Source organism: Lactuca sativa, chromosome 6 (genome assembly GCF_002870075.4).
Source record: "Lactuca sativa cultivar Salinas chromosome 6, Lsat_Salinas_v11, whole genome shotgun sequence".
NCBI classification, from domain to species: Eukaryota; Viridiplantae; Streptophyta; class Magnoliopsida; order Asterales; family Asteraceae; genus Lactuca; species Lactuca sativa.
The window spans coordinates 38307453-38324121 of NC_056628.2; the positions used below are offsets into that span (position 1 = coordinate 38307453).

General features: G+C 40.5%; 2 protein-coding genes across 3 annotated transcripts; both read right to left on the reverse strand.

The window, feature by feature from the left end:
• Window positions 1–1904: 1904 nt before the first annotated feature.
• Window positions 1905–3735, reverse strand: LOC111894170 (UDP-glycosyltransferase 73C4). 2 transcript variants are annotated; one of them, XM_042895696.2, is made up of 2 exons: window positions 2396–3735; window positions 1905–2330 (listed from the first exon to the last, which is right to left on the reverse strand). In XM_042895696.2, the coding sequence occupies exons 1-2, from the start codon at window positions 3516–3518 to the stop codon at window positions 2224–2226; spliced, it is 1230 nt and encodes a 409-aa protein (XP_042751630.1). In that variant the 5' UTR covers window positions 3519–3735; the 3' UTR covers window positions 1905–2223. The 2 variants fall into 2 exon arrangements, with proteins under 2 accessions (XP_042751630.1, XP_023746024.1); XM_023890256.3 differs by having other exon boundaries at window positions 1905–3733.
• Window positions 3736–6448: 2713 nt separating this feature from the next.
• Window positions 6449–7561, reverse strand: LOC111894188 (uncharacterized). Its single transcript, XM_023890270.1, has 3 exons — window positions 7396–7561; window positions 6933–7059; window positions 6449–6836 (listed from the first exon to the last, which is right to left on the reverse strand). The coding sequence occupies exons 1-3, from the start codon at window positions 7559–7561 to the stop codon at window positions 6449–6451; spliced, it is 681 nt and encodes a 226-aa protein (XP_023746038.1).
• Between the last annotated feature and the right edge of the window lie 9108 nt (window positions 7562–16669).

The window sequence follows — 16669 nt, forward strand, 5'->3', positions numbered from 1 at the left end:
ACGTAGGTATTTTCCCATGAACTTCACCCCATTAAACCACCAATATCAATACAATATACATGAGCCTGATATGTATAAACATACACAAAAGATTAGGCCTCCTAAAATAGAACACATAATAATAAATATATATACTAACAGCCCCCTGCAGTTGGAACGCCCGCCTGATCTCAAATGTTCAAACTGGACCGAATATCAAGAAACAACGGAGACGGAAGGCCCTTGGTGAAAATATCTACATAGTGAGAGGATGAGGGAACATGCAAAACCCGAATTTGACCCATAGTAACTTTATCCCGAACAAAGTGTATGTCAATCTCAATATGCTTGGTTCTCTGATATTGAACGAGATTGGAAGAGAGATGACATTGTCACAATAAACAATTGTGGCATGCGTAGGTGGTGGAGTTCGCGAAGAAGATTTCTAACCCAACACGTTTCAACAACCATATTAGCAACCCCCCCTATATTCAGCTTCAGCACTGAATCGAACTCCCTCTCTGAACACCAACATACAATATCAATAACTCTACTTAAATCATTTCCCTATAATACACATATTATAATTTGTTTATACTTTTACTTCATAACCTTCTCTTATATTATCATGTTATACACATAACTTCTCTTATATTATTATATAAGAGTTTTTTTTTTTTTTTTTGGAACCAGAATTACCTGAAACTTATTATATAAGAGTTAAATCACACATTTTTATAAATCCTTTTATACATATAATAGGGTGTGAATGATTCAAACATATTCTTGGGTTTACACATACACACCAACACACACACACGTAAAGACACCAAACACACATACAACACGAAACAAACCTTATTCTTCGTTTTAAGCATTAACATCCAACCAAACTTATAATGCATGATATGGATTGTATTTTACCCATAAAATTTAGTTAGATTTCATGGACCAAAAACATTAAAAAGTTGAGCTATTCGGCTCTAGGGTTTTTAGTGAAAAATCTAGATGAAAGATATTGTTTTCTTGGTCCTAGACTTCAACACAAGACCAAGTAAAATTGAGGGAGTCAATAATGTTCCTAGCAACCTTAAACATGTCATAAAACATATCCAAGAGCTTCAAAGAAAAATTGAAGTAGTCTTTTACAAAATCCCGAAAATAGAGTGATTACGAAGATTTAAATGCTTTTACCAAGAGAATCACTTCGCTAAAACCAGACAGCAAAAAGCTCAAAACAGAAAATCCCTCTATAACACGGTTTCCGGCGATCTAGAGGCTATCGGAGGCAACTCCGGCCACCACAGCCTTGGAAAGAGGTTGATAAGAACCCTAGGGACTGAGTGAAGTAAAAAAATACCTTGGAGGTGGTCGGGTTTGAGCTAGCTGCAACGTCGTTTCTCCTCCCGAAACCCTAGACGACGACAAACTCCACAGCTTTCTTTCTATCGATTTAAGGAACGAAAAGGACCTGAAGATTTCTTCTTATGGACAAGATTACATGTATAAAGGGAGGGGAATCAACTTTCTTTTAAGAGATCAAACTTTCAGGCTCCAAAAACGGAAAACAAAGTAACAAACACCCCGATGCTGCGTCGTATACCAGAAAGAAGATGACACCATTTTTGAGACTTGACAGTTTTGGTCCCTCGGTTTTGGCAAGCTTACTCAATACATCCTATGCCTAAATTGTTCTACACAAATGATTTCTGGAAATTACCCCTTTTGGTCCCTGAACATATATATTCTATTAATTTAAATTAAATTGATTTATTATTGTTATTATTATTATTATTATTATTATTAATTTAACTCCTTAACATCTACATCATATCTTTTAATTAATTAATTCACTTGTCAAATCTACGAAATTTAATGTTTGATAATTTAATTATTCGTTACTATGTATTAAATGGAAACGGGCATTACATCTAAACAAGTATTAGCTTATCATAAAGTATACATATTCTATAAATTAATAGTCCATTCACAAACCACATGGACTAAAATTATAATCCACTCTACCTTATATACCAAATTTAATGTAAACTTTGTATAAAATAATTAAGTATGTTCTTAGTTTCTTACATTTGCAATTTTGCATAGTGCAATATGTCTTGTATTAGTAGTCTCAAGTTCAAAGACGATGACCCTCCCTCCTTTATAGCATCATTCGCCATCTTTCCAATCTCTTTTGCTTTATTCCTTCTCTCAATTCCTTCAATTCCACATTCCATTACTTTCTCAATAGCCTTCTGAACACCCTCTCTCTTCACTTTCACTCCAAACCTCTCTTCTTCCCCAACATGAACAACAGAATCCACTCCAACACTCACTCCAATCCCCAAAACCTGCACCACCAGTTTCTCATTAATAAATTGCTCTGCAAATTGAGGCCATGTGATCATCGGAATACCAGCACACACTGATTCCAGAGTTGAATTCCATCCACAATGAGTCAGGAATCCTCCAATTGAAGGGTGAGACAAAATTAGCACTTGTGGGGCCCAGCCTCTGATGATTAACCCTCGATCTTTAACCCTTTCTTCAAATCCACTTTCTGAAAGCCATTCCTCGACTTCTTTCTCTCTAGTATCGGATCTAATCACCCAAATGAATGGGTGGTTTGATGCTTCTAGGGCTAACCCAAGCTCGATTAGTTGTGGGGTGTTAACTCGAACAAGACTACCAAAACAAGAATAAACAACGGATTCGGGTTTTTTAGAATCTAACCATTTTAGACATTGGTCTTCGTTGATTGAGCTTACGTTTCCTCTTTGAGATTTCTCAGAATCATTGTTAAGGGAGAGTGACAATGGCCCAATACACCAGACTTTACCTTTTCTTAATTTCTTGTACTCGTGAACGTATTCTTGTTCTAACTCTTCAAAACTATTGATTACGACTCCGTAAGCTTTCACTTCTGCATCTCTAGCTCGTTGACGGAAGGCACTTGTGTCGATGGAGCTGGGATTGAACTCCGGTGGGAGTTGGTTTCTTGTAAGCTCGATCTTGTCAGGTAAACCAGGGACTACGAAGGGTTGTGATTCAGGCAAACCGTCGAACACCTTGGTTACATACAGATTGTTGTAACAGAGTTCGTTAAAGCAACTCATTCCGTCAAACATGATTCTGGGAATTTGATGCTTATCGGCGAAATCACCTGTCCAAGACATGTACTTATCGGATATGATACAGTTTGGGCGAGGTTTTAGCATCCCGAAACGTTCTTCGAGCTTTTGCTGAAGCATGTCAATGGCGGCTAAAAAATTTGGGACTAAATCCACACTAGGGATCTTATCTGTCATTTCGCATCCTTCAGGTAGTCCAGCCTCAGCTGTCGGAAATGGGAGTTCAAGGAATCGGAAGGGGAGTTCGGCTTTGGTGACACCGTATCGGACGGCATTGAGAGGTGTGGTAGCGATTGTCACCATTACGTTCGGTTGTTTTGCAAGGAGTTTGGCCATGTCGATCATGGGAATTGTATGGCCAGGACCTATGTGGGGAACCAAAAGAAAGTGGAGGGTTTCGGTAGCCATTGTTGGCGAATTTTGGAGAATCTTGAGGGTGATAAGTTCTTTTACGAGTTTAGTTTCTTGATAGATATAGGAAATGGAATGTGGTTTGCGTATTTATAAAGAGAAAGTGATCATTTTTTGTGTTGGACAGGATGATTACCATATGAAATACGAATCTTCCGTGTGTTTTGAAAACTGTGAAAAGTGAACGAAGATCGTGAGGAGTCTTTCATGGCGACTCCATGACCATTTTTAGACTATTCTCAAACGTGGTTATAATTTAGGTAATCGGTGAAGAAAAAAAAAATACTAATGGTTGGCAATTATCTCAACACACATTGTCTCGTACTCTTATGTTCAAATGAGCACAATATCTTCTCCTGTAATGTAAAACTTTCATTATTTCATCAACCAAAACATTTCATTGAATCATTTCTAAAGATAATCAAAGTAAGTCATAAAATAGATAGTGTGAAAATCTTCAAGGAATGCAGTGTGATCTAGTCGGAGTCTTCCCTTTGGAACCAGAAGTACCTTAAACATTTAAACATAAAATCATAAGCATAAAGTTTAGAGAGTTCCACGATACCACGTAACCATCTGGGTCTGCCAACAAACATAACGGGCCCCGCCTTACATGCATCACGGGCCCCGCCAAACATACATAACGAGCTCCGCCCACAAACATGGTAGGCTTATCAAACATATATGTAAGAGTCACAACGACAGTCTAGCATCGTACACGATATAATGAGAAGACTCACCACACTAACATAGTCGAAAGCACCAAAACTCACACAGACGGTAAGTTGTTGCTACACAACACCTAATGAAACATTCAAGGTCAAACCTTAGACCACCTTCTGAAAGTACTCAGTTGACCAAAAGCCAACCAGGTAAAAAAGTCAACAGTCAACGGTTACAACGCCATGGCCAACTTTTGGCCACATTGTGGCTACTCTCCGACAAAAAGTCGCGACCAACTCCGCCACCACGTCGTGGGCAGCAACACGACAAAATAACCGCAAACCCTTTGCTCAAACTTTCAAGATGGCTTCTTGGGACCCTAAAGGTTCATAAAAATCCAAACTTTATAGACAAGCATGACCCATGCATGTCCTTTACTCAACCTAGGTCAAAGGGGGATGAAATGGAGTCCAACTCTATGCATGGCACCAAAACTTCACAAGAGTTAAGAACTGAAACATATAAGGCATTTGGGACTCCCAAGACCCATAAAGTTGAAAACTTTATGGTAACCAACCATTCAAACTTCACCAAAAGGACCAAAAGTGCTTAAATCCTAAGTCTACAAGAAAACAACCATCAAGATACGAAAAAGAAGACTTACAAAGGTCTAAAAGTTGCTCAAATGAAATCCCTAAGCTTGGCAAGAGGTTCCCTTCACCACAAGGTTCTTCTTCTCCCTTCTAAGAGCACCAACACCAAAATGAGCTCAAATGAGGAATATATGGGTTATGGTTTGATTTCTGTACTTGGAGGGTAATATAGGATGAGGGTGGATGAAACCCTAGTCATCACATCCTTTAAATATGGTCTTAAACCCGAAAAATTAGGGTTTGTGCATGGGTCATCGCCACACCATGGGCAATAAATGAACAGGTCGTGGCAACTTAAAATGATCACGGCTTAAAATTTTGTTGCCACGCCGTAGCCACCAAAATTCCTCAAGATTTAAGCCTCAAAACTCATACCTGAAAACTGGATGTTACAACTCTCCCCCATTTGAATTAGATTCATCCTCGAAATCCATTGCTTCAAATAACTCGGGGTAGTGCTCTCTTATCTCTTCATCGGGTTCCTAAGTCCATTCGAAACCCTTCCGTTGCTGCCGTTCCACTTTGACCAAACCCACCACTTTGTTGCGCAAGGTCTTCGTCTTTCTGTCAATAATAATCGGTCAATCTATATAATTTAGTCTCTCATCAACTTGAATGCCATCCAAGGTTACCACTGCATAATCATAAGCTACACACTTCCGTAACTAGGAAACATGAAAGGTGTTGTAGATCCGACGAAGCTCTATAGGAAGATCCAATGGATAAGCAACCTTTCCTACCCGGGAAATAACCTTGTAGGGATTGATGTATTTGGGGTCCAACTTGCCCCGATTCCAGAACCAGATAACATCTTTCCATGGTGACACCTTCAGAAGCACGAAATCCCCAACCTGGAACTCGAGATCAAAATTATGACAGTCATCATAACTCTTATGTTTGCTCTGTGTGTTATGCAATTTACCACGCACTTGCTAATCAACTTCGTAGTCTTTAGCACCACCTCAATGCTCCCTATCACTCGCTAACTAACCTCACCCTAGCAAATTGGGGTCCTACACTTTCTCCTATAAAGCAACTCAAAGGAAGGCATACCAATGTTGATGTGATAGCTTTTGTTGTAGGAGCACTCAGCTAACAGAAGGTAGGTATCCCATTTCCCACCAAAATCCAACACATATGCACGAATCATATCCTCAAGGGTCTGAATGGTCTACTCAGTCTTACCATCAGTTTATGTGTGGTAAGCAGTACTGAAAGCAATAAAGTACCCAACTCCTCGCGGAACTTCCTCCAGAACCTAGAAGTAAAACGAACATCACAGTCGAAATCAACAGAAACTGCAACTCCATGTTATGCAACCACCTCCTTAATGTAGATCTCGGCTAACTTCTCGGCAAATGAAATCTCCTGAATTGGGATGAAGTGGGCGCTCATGGTCAACCTGTCGATAATAACCCAGATCGAATCAACCCTACATGTCGTCCTTGGCAACTTCATGATGAAATCCATAGTGATCTCCTCCCATTTCCACATGGGGATGTCTAACAGCTGCATCTTGTCACGGGATCTTTGGTGTTTGGCAATGACTTTCTGTCTAGTTAAGCACCGCTCCACATACCAAGCTAACTCCATCTTCTTACAGGGCCACCACTAGCTAAGTCTCAGATCCCTGTACATCTTCGTAGTGCCCAGATGAATCGAAAACTTTGACTTGTGCACTTCTTTCAACAATGTATGTCGAACACCACCAGAAAAAAGAACCCACACTCTACCACACTTAGTCAACAAACCCCAAATATCTCTGATAAATGTAGAAATCTGACCCCTCGTCTTCTCTTTCTTTTGATTCTCTTCCTTCAACCCCTCAATTTGCGCCTCTTTGATTAAATCCAGCAGTGGTGAAGTGACACTCATCCTCAAGAATAGGTCTCTGATAGGAACATTAGTTGCCTTGCGACTCAAGGTATCGACCACTACATTGGCCTTCCCAAGACGATACAGAATGTCACAATCATAATCATTCACCACATCCAACCACCTGCATTTTCTCATATTTAGGATTGGCTGATCCATCAAGTATCTCAAACTCTTATGATCCGTGTAGATGGTATAGTGGACCTCATACAAGTAGTACCGCCAAATCTTGAAGGAGAAAACCACCACCCCCAACTCTAGATCATGAGTAGGATAATTTGCATCATGGGGCTTCAACTGCTTCGAAGTGTATGTGATCACATGGCCCCTCTGCATTAGTATTGCACCTAAACTCATAATTGATGCATCATAATAAACTACAAAATCATTCACATCTCGGGAAGGGTTAGTATCCAAGCATCGCATAGCTTCATTCCGAAAGTATCAAATGTCATCTGCTTCTCGTGCCCTCATAGAAAAGTTACATTCTTCTTCATCAACTGGGTAAAAGGAATTGTTATCTTAGAGAAATCTCGTATAAATCTATAATAATACCCTGCTAAACCCAGGAAGCTTTGAATCTCAGATGGACATCACAACCTCGATCTTGGCCGAATCAACCAATATATCATTCTTCTTGACAATGTGACCCAAGAACTACACCTCATGCAACCAAAACTCACATTCAGAGAACTTTACGTAAAGTCTCTCACTCTTCAAAGTCTCAAGAACCTCTCCTAAATGCTCTTCATTTGGCTTATTTGTCTTTGAATAGGCCAAGATATCATCGGTAAACCCAATCACCAATTGATCCAGCATCGACATGCAGAACCAGTTCATGAGCTCCATGAACGTGGTCGGTGTGTTGTGGAACCCAAAAGGCATCACCACAAACTCATAATAGCCATACCGAGTCCTGAAGGCTGTCTTCTGAACATACTAATCTCTAACCCTCATCTAATGATAACCCAATCTCAAATCAATCTTGAAAAGCCAAGATGCGCCCTGAAGCTAATCAAATAATTGTCGATCCTTGGGAGTGAATAACAGTTCTTCACCGCCAACTTATTCAACTCCCTATAGGCGACACACATCCAATGGAAATCGTCCTTCTTCTTCACAAACAAAATGGGATCTCCCCAAGGAGAACTACTCGTCATGATGAACCCCTTGTCCATCAGATCCTAAAGCTGTGTGGACAACTCTTTCATCTCAGGTTGTGCAAAACGATAGAGTATCTTGGCAATTAGAGCCGCACCCAGAACTAGTTCAATCTGAAACTCCACCTGCCTCTCAGGAGGCATTCCCAACAAATCCTTAGGAAACATGACAGAAAAACCCTAAACAATAGGTAAATCATCAACAGACTTCTTCCCTTCATGCCGAGTATCAAAAAATTACGCTAAAAACCTTGAACGTTTGTGCTGCAAATACCTCCTAGCTCTCGTAGTTGAACAAATGGTTGGAACGCCTCGTTCTCATTCACTATGAATGATCAATTCTCCCCCATTTGAGGTTCAAAATATCACCAGTTAATACTCGCAGTCGATCATAGCCCCAAACCAACTCAACCGATCCATACCCATAATGATCCTCTCCTTTCTTAGAGAAATAGGAACGAGATCAATAGGGAATCGAACACGAAACATCTTTAATACAAAGTCTCGGTGGTCCCTCAAAGCACTTACAGTACGGATGTCAGCGATCTCAACCTCTAGAGGAAATTTTTCACCCTTGGAACAACATCAAACTTCTTTCTAAGGGCAAGAGTCACAAATGATCAAGTAGAACCCGAATAAAAAGTACAAGAGTAAGGATACCAATGACTAGGAACATCCCTAATAACAACATGAACAAACCTAAGCATAAATAATGAAATACCAATATGTAAATAGAAATGCATACCATCGACAACATCTAGCGCTGCTCTGGCCTCCTCGGCCATCAATTAAAAAGCTCTGCTCTTTACCAAAGGAGCCTATGTATTGCCCTGATAGCCATCGGTGATCCTCAAAGTAGTTAGAGAGGGTGCATCCACCACTCTTCTCGACTATCTCGGATATTCGACCTTCTTATGGTCAGTCTAATTGCAGTGGAATCATATCAATTCTCTACGAGTGGAATCTCTGCTGAGGATTCTACTCTGACTGCAGTTAAAGAAGCTTCCTCCCTTCTCTCGGTAACTACCCTCATGTGCCTTTCCACACTTGCTACAACCGCTACGGCCCTGATGCCTCTAGATTTACATTCAAACGTTTTGTGCTTCTTCGTTGAGCCCTCTGCTATCTGAATATGAGCGGGCTTATAATTCGTTTGAAGCTCCAACCATGGGTTCTGTCAATCATCTTCTCTAAAATCCGGCAGATCAAAATACTAACAAACTCCCTAATATTATCCCTCAGTATGTCATGATACCACGTCTTCTTCATCTCCTCATCTTCAACATACTTCAGAACCAGCAAAGCTCTCTCTCTCTAAATTTGGTGATAATCTCTGCCATAGTCTCTATTATCTAACAAGGGTCCCGAAACTTCCGTGTTAGGTTTTGAACCTTGATAGCATGCGTGAAATTTTCCCTAAACCTAGTAACAAAGTCCTTCCAGGTCATAGTCTCGACGACCACTGCTCCTAGAGCTTGACCTACCTCCTCCCACCAGTCACGAGCCCTATCCCTCAAAAGACAAGCATCAAATCAACCTTTGACCCCTCAGTGCAGAAACTTGTCTGATAGGCACTCTATATGTCTACAACCCAACGCCTACTGATATTAGGACCCTTCTTACCAAAGAACTCAAGAGCCCCACAAGCACGGAACTCACGAAAGGTGAGAGCACGGGGCCCGAACTGATCAGCGGCCAGCTCCGTAGGAAAGGCCCCCAAATGATCCTCCATAAACTCTAGCATCCCCTCCTTAATCATCCCGAACATGACAAGGGTCGCCATAAGGATAGCCCCATGAAATCTCAGACATGATAACCCACATAGCTTAGCGTCACTAGGTCCAACACACAAGCCTGAACCAGAACCTGGATCGCCTCAATTACGATTTTCTACCACCATTCTAAAAACCAAGAGAAGGGTCAAAACGTACTCAAGGAATCTCTCACACTACAAGCTCCCTAGAATCTTATTGACTTCCCTTGATTAGAGTGATACTGTTCTTTTAGTAGTACGGTCCCAGACTACCTTCCACACCTATTCGTACTTTCCTCAGGATTCGTCCTAGATCTTACAAGTCACTCCTCTATGGCTATCCACATAAGTCTACATCTCTAAACAATGTACACGATCATACTATGATACTTCCTAGGCTCTCTTACGATTTCTCTCTCCACATGTATTGAGAAAGTCTTTATTGACACCGACAATCATCTAATGAATGCAGGTTGTACATAATTGCAATATAATAGACGTTCGAATAAATGTCTATACCATAAGTTCTTCATCAAACAAGAACAAGCAATAAGGTTGAATCAAACGATCTACAACTATTTAGTCTTTACTATGTACCACCCTAATGCATTCATCACATAACTTTCAGTATTAGCATCAACTCTAAGACTTCTAATTAAATAACATATATATATATATATATATATATATATATATATATATATATATAGAGTTAGGTTCAAATGTTTTCACTATCTATTGTGTGCCTGTATGATTGATTATGGACCAATCATTTTAGTTATTTTAAGAAAGTAATTAATGCTTATAAAATGCTGAAGATGTAATTAATACCTATTATATCTTCAACATGTAATATGCATTAATTACTTTCTTAAAATAACTAAAATGATTGGTCCAGAATCAGTCATACATGCACAGAATAGATAGTGAAAACAAAATAACCTAACCCTATATATATATATATATATATATATATATATATATATATATATATATATATATATATATATGCATCTCTTTCTATCATGCAACCTTGAGTACATCCTTAGCCCTATACTAGCATGCAACTCATATAATAGCATACTAAAACATAACATTAATGTGTTGGTATTTTGGGAATCACTTACTTGAGCTCGGCTTATTGCATGCATTACACCCCTTTCTTTACATAAACCTTTTTAGAAGATCAATTATTTTAAAAGATTTTGTTATTCACCAGTTTGAATTCAGATATACTATGAAGTGTGCATGAATCCCTCAAACCAAGGTTTTGATACCAAATTGTAAGGTCCCAAAAATACAAGGCAAAATAATTCATTTTTCCATCAATTAAAACCATTCATTCAGTCATTCCATAAGATCACCAGAGTATAATGTAATTCCCAATACATCAGAGTAAAGTCATAACATCATAGTGCAGAAATCTCCAAGGGGTGCAGTGAGATCAAGTTGTGTCCTTCCCTTTGGAACCAGAAGTACCTGAAAAATTTAAACATAAAAATGTAAGCACAAAGCTTAGTGAGTTCCCCAAAATACCACATAACGATACGGTCCCTGCCCACAAACATAAAGGCCCCCACCTAAATGGCATAATGGGCCCCGCCCAACTCACATAACGTGTCCCACCCTACATGCATCACGGGCCCCACCCAACATACATAATGGCCCCACCCAAAAACATAATGGGCCCCACCTAACGTACATTCAAGAATCATAAAGAAAGTGTAGCATCCTACAGAGTATAGTGAGAAGACTCACCTCACCAACGCAATCGAAAGTATTAAATCTCTCACAGATGGAAAGTTGGTGCTACACACCACCTAATGAAACATTCAAGGTCAAACCTTAGACCACTATCTAAAACTACTCAGCTCACCAAAAGCCAACCATATCAAAAAGTTAGCGGGCAACGGTCACCACGTCGTTGCCAACTTATAGCCATGTCATGGCTACTCTCTGACAAAAAATTCCCGACCAGCTCCACTACTACGTCGTGGCAGAAACATGACAAAATAATCGCAAAGAACCCCCTCACCATGCTATGGTGAACAACATGTCACGTCGTGGTTCAAACTCCGACCCCCGCGACCCTACGTATCACTGATGGTTGGCGGGGGAAGGCCGAGGCACCAAGGGATCAAGGGAGAGCATTTCAGTGGACAACAGAGGAGGATCGTGCAGCTCCAAACGTCATGTCTAGTATGTGTTCTTTATACATCTATTGATTTATTTATGTTGCTTATATTATTGGTTATGTAGGTACTTTTCTTATGAATTATGTGCATGTGCTTGTGCTGTTTGACTCGGGTGCAAGTTAATCGTTCGTGTCGTCATCATTTTTTCGCAGTTTTAGTAGTATGCAAGAGTCCTTGAGCAGACCCTTGAGAGTCCCGATACCTGATGGGCGTCTAGTCTCTGCTACTGATATCTACCAACGATGTGTATTAGAGATCTTCGGCGTGGGTTATTCGATAGATCTTATCCCTATCGCGATGGGAGATGTCTGTGCGATCGTGAGTATAGATTGGTTGAGCCCGTTTGGGGCTCTGATTGACTGTGAGTGTTAGTTAGTGATGGTTTGACACCCTTGTGGGGGAGTGATGACTATCTACGGTGAGGGTACTAGATCGGGATCAACCTTGTGTTCTGCCGCCAGGGCAAGACAGAGTTTGCAGCATGAGTGTATGGGTTATCTGACATATGTAGTGGATCCTCAGGTTGAGGATAAGGGATCAACCTTTATTTTGATTTTTCGATGGTACGTGATTATCCTGATGTTTTTACCGAGGAGTTACCAGGTTTGACTCTCAGAACTGGGTGTGCCTCCTGAGAGGCAAGTGGAGTTTCGGATCGATCTAATTTTGGGTGCAGCGTCGATCGCCAAGGCACCGTTGCACCTCCTAAGATACAGGAGTTATCCTCTCAGCTTCTGGAGTTGTTAGGAAAGAGGTTTATTCGGACGAGAAAGTCTCCTTGGGGAGCACCGATCCTTTTTTTCTAGAAAGAAGGATGATTCGCACCGGATGTGCATAGATTACCGGGAGTTGAACAAGTTGACAGTGAAAAACCGTTACCCATTGTCAAGGATTGATGATATTTTTCACCAACTTTAATGGGCATCTTGGTTTTCCAAGATCAATTTAAGGTCCGACTATCATCAAATGAGGGTGCGAGAGGAGGATATTCTGAAGACGACCTTCTAAAATTGCTATGGGCAATACGAGTTCGTGGTGATGCCTTTTGGGCTCACTAATGCACCGACGACATTCATGGATCTCATGAGCCAGATGTGCAGGCGTATGTTGGATCGATCGGTGATCATTTTAATCGATGACATTCTAGCCTATTTGAAGGCTAGGGAACAACATGAGGAGCATTTATGAGAGGTTCTTGGGGTTTTGAGGATGGAGAGGATATACGCCAAGTTCTCTAAGTGTGACTTCTGGTTGCGCGAGGTTCAGTTTTTGGTACACCTCTTCAACCAGAACAGTATCTTGGTCGACCCAACCAAGATAGAGGCGGTGATGAAGTGGGAAGTGTCGAGATCTCCATCTGATATTCGAAGCTTCCTCGGATTGGCGGGTTATTATTAGAGATTCATCAAAGACTTCTCCAATATTGTTATTCCTCTCACCAAGTTGACAAGGAAGGATGTTGCTTTTAGTTGGGGGCATGAGCAGCAGACCTCATTTGAGACTATTTCCATAGATTGTGTGAGGCACTGGTACTTGCCCTCCTTGAGGGAGTTGAGGACTTTATAGTTTACTGTGATGCAGAGAGGGCATTTGATAGCATACACTTCGAGGCAGCTGAAGCCTCACGAAACGAAGTATCCCACGCATGATTTGGAGTTGGGGCGGTGATTTTTTCCCTCAAGATTTGGCGCCACTATCTCTATGTTGTTCGGTATACCATGTACATTGTAACGCCCGCGTTTCTAGGCTAGGCATTTTCGTTGATGTAATAGTCTAGGTTAACCTTTGTAACCCATTTTGAAATAATAGAAGTGTATTATTTGAGTATTATGTGTTTTGTGCTTAATTGCTTAATTATGTGGTTTGATTAATTAAGAATAAAAATAAGCATCAAAATTTAAGTGTAAAATAAACTTGATATCTTTGGATAATGTTGTAGTAGTTGAAACGAGGTTTCCGAATATATAAAGAGCGCCAGAATCGAACTTCGTATGAGGAAGTTATGATTTTCTGAAGTTTCGACTTAGCGGTATGCAGCCTGAAATACTCTCTTTGAGATCGAGCGGTTTTTAGTCAAATCAATCTAAACGAGAATCGAAGATCTCGTTGTTGGTATCGAAACGATGAAAAGTTAGGCGAGAACGGACGTCAAACGAAGAAGTTATGAATTTATAACGAAGTTTTTCTGTCCCGGCCTACTAAAAATAAATAATAAAAATAAAGTTAAAATTAGCCGACGGAGTCTAAACGAAAGTTGTAGAGCGTAGTCTCACCTTCGCGTGGATATAAAGAACGTCGAAAATGGAGTTCGTATGAAGAAGATATGAATTTTCGAAGTTATTAAATAATTAATAATTAATTTTAATTATTAAATCCCGGTATTATCCGAAGACGAGTCATCGGACTCATCCGAAGTACGCCCGGCATACACTGAGGTATGTCGACATTCGCACTCAAGTATTTCGGATACTTAATCCATGACGATCCGAGGCGTACGTCCCGCGTACTCCGAGGTTCCAGCCTCTATAAATAGGATCCGAAGGCAGCCGACTCCTTTGCTATCTTTCTCTCTTCTCTCTCCTGTTTTACATCGATTTGCATGCCAGAAGTACCCCGAAGCCCCGGTAATATTCTCGAGCCCCGAAGCAAGTCCCGAGATCCCGAAGATCCCGAGAAGTGCGATTCCCGAGCCGAAGCTCTGTCCGCGAGAAGTTCGATTTTTGTGGAGATCTTCCAGATCTGCTGAAGAATACTACTTCTACAAGCCGTAGTGCTGTTTGATCATCTTCTGATCAAGTGAATGTATACTACCTTTCATAAACACGATAATAATACAAGTATGATTTGAGTGTATTAAGTATATTGTTGTTTATATGTGTGAATGTGTATTCACTTTCTTCTATCTTATAGATCTGATTATTTCTCTATGAAATACGTGTTATGTGTGTGTGCCTCATTTGTTATGTGGAATATGTATTGATTAAAGCATGTTATACAGGTTTTAAACTATGTATAAAAATGTATATTTTTATCTACTAATATGTTGGGTAGAACATGGGTAGATAGTTGGTGTGTAATAAACAGATGAGAGGCCTCGTTGTTGTTTGATTAGTCATCTAGCGGAGTTTAGATGACAACCACAGACTTTTCTAGACAGTATTGTGGAACGCTAGCAGGTTCGCCACTTGTAGGTCTTAATGAACTTGGGTGTTCATTCGCTGTACTCCATCCCCCTCATGGTTGCCTTATTTGACTTATATTGCTGAGGAACCCCCGAAGCATGTGTTGTCGCCCCGATGAAATATTCTTAGACTAGGTCCCTTGTGTTAATTATTTTAGGGACATAAAGTGAGAATAACGGGAATGGGTAATTGGGTTATTGTTGGTTGGTGGAAATTAAATATAATTATTTATTGTGGGTTGAAAACCCTATATGCTCACCAGGCTCCCAAGCCTGACCCACTCAGTTTTATTTGTATTACAGGAAGTGGCGCAAGGGCATAAGATGGATGAACCATCAAGTTGTTTTGTTTACAAGTCTGTATATGTATATATTTGTTGAATGACTTGTAATGTTATCGTTTATGCTTATTGGTCTGTATCGGAACATGACACCCCGAGTTTTGATTATATAATGAAAATACATTTCTTTTATGAAATGCTTTGGTAAACATTGTTTTATCATGTTTTGTTTTTGGGAACAAATTCTGCAACTCTTTCAAATCAAAAGGATTTACTCTGAAATTATTTTAAAAGCATAAATGAAAATCGGTCTTTTCTGGTCAAAATTTTGGGGATGTCACATACATGTACCATAAGTCCTAGGATATCTTATGGATTAGCCTAACCTGAATATGAGGCAAAGAAGGTGGTTGGATTTAGTGAAAGACTATGACTATGAGATCTTGTATCACCTGGGCAAGGCGAATGTGGTGGCCGACACCTTGAACTGGAGGACAGCGAGTGCCCTCATACGAGATGTGTGATTGAGGATGACCATGATGACTCTAGTCTTAGAGATCATCAAGGAAGTGCAGTCAGAGGCCATAAAAGAGGAAAATCGGAAAAGTGAGTTTGTGATCGGTCATATTTTAGCCTTTGATATTAACAAACGAGGACTTTTAACCCTTCATGGGCGGGTCTGGGTACCGTATGCAGGTGGGAACGACGGATTCTGATGATGGAGGCCCACAAATCGAGATTTTCCGTCTACCCAGGGGCTACCAAGATGTATCTTGACTTGAAGCACAATTCATGGTGTCCATGTATGAAGAGAGACGTGGCATGGTTTGTAGAGCGATGTTTGACCTACCACAAGTTCAAGGCTGAACACCATCACACTCATGGAAAGTTGCAGCCTCTAGAGGTTTCCTTATGGAAGTGGGAACAGATCACCATGGACTTTATTACAAAGTTTTCGAGGACTGCAAGGGGTGTTGACACTATTTGGGTGATAGTGGACCATTTGATGAACAGTGCTCACTTCTTAGCTATTAGTGATAACTCTTATGTAGAGAAGTTGGCCGAGATTTATTTTCGAGAGGTAGTGGCTCGGCATGGGGTGTTGACGTCTATTGTGTCAGACCGGGATGTGCGCTTTACTTCCAGGTTCTGGAAGAGATTTCACGAGGAGTTGGGTACCCGACTACACTTTAGTGCCACATACCATTCGCATACAGAAGGGCAGAACGACCAAACTATTCAGACGCTCGAGGATATGTTGTGTGTCTGTGTCATTTATTTTTGAGGGAGTTGGGACTCCAATCTTTTGTTGGCTAAGTTTTCTTATAACCACAACAATCATGCCAGTGTCGGTATGTCCCCATTCAAGCTCCTATATGGAAGGATA

Bases quoted from the DNA above. Each gene is read 5' to 3' on its own strand.
- LOC111894170 (XM_023890256.3), bottom strand. From the start codon at position 3,518: ATGGCTACCGAAACCCTCCACTTTCTTTTGGTTCCCCACATAGGTCCT.
- LOC111894188 (XM_023890270.1), bottom strand. From the start codon at position 7,561: ATGGAGCTCATGAACTGGTTCTGCATGTCGATGCTGGATCAATTGGTG. The intron at 7,060-7,395 runs GTGAGTTTTGGT...TTATGAGTTTAG, and splicing joins TTACGTAAAGTTCTCTGAAT to GTGCAATACTAATGCAGAGG. The intron at 6,837-6,932 runs GTACTACTTGTA...GAGAAAATGCAG, and splicing joins TTCTCCTTCAAGATTTGGCG to GTGGTTGGATGTGGTGAATG.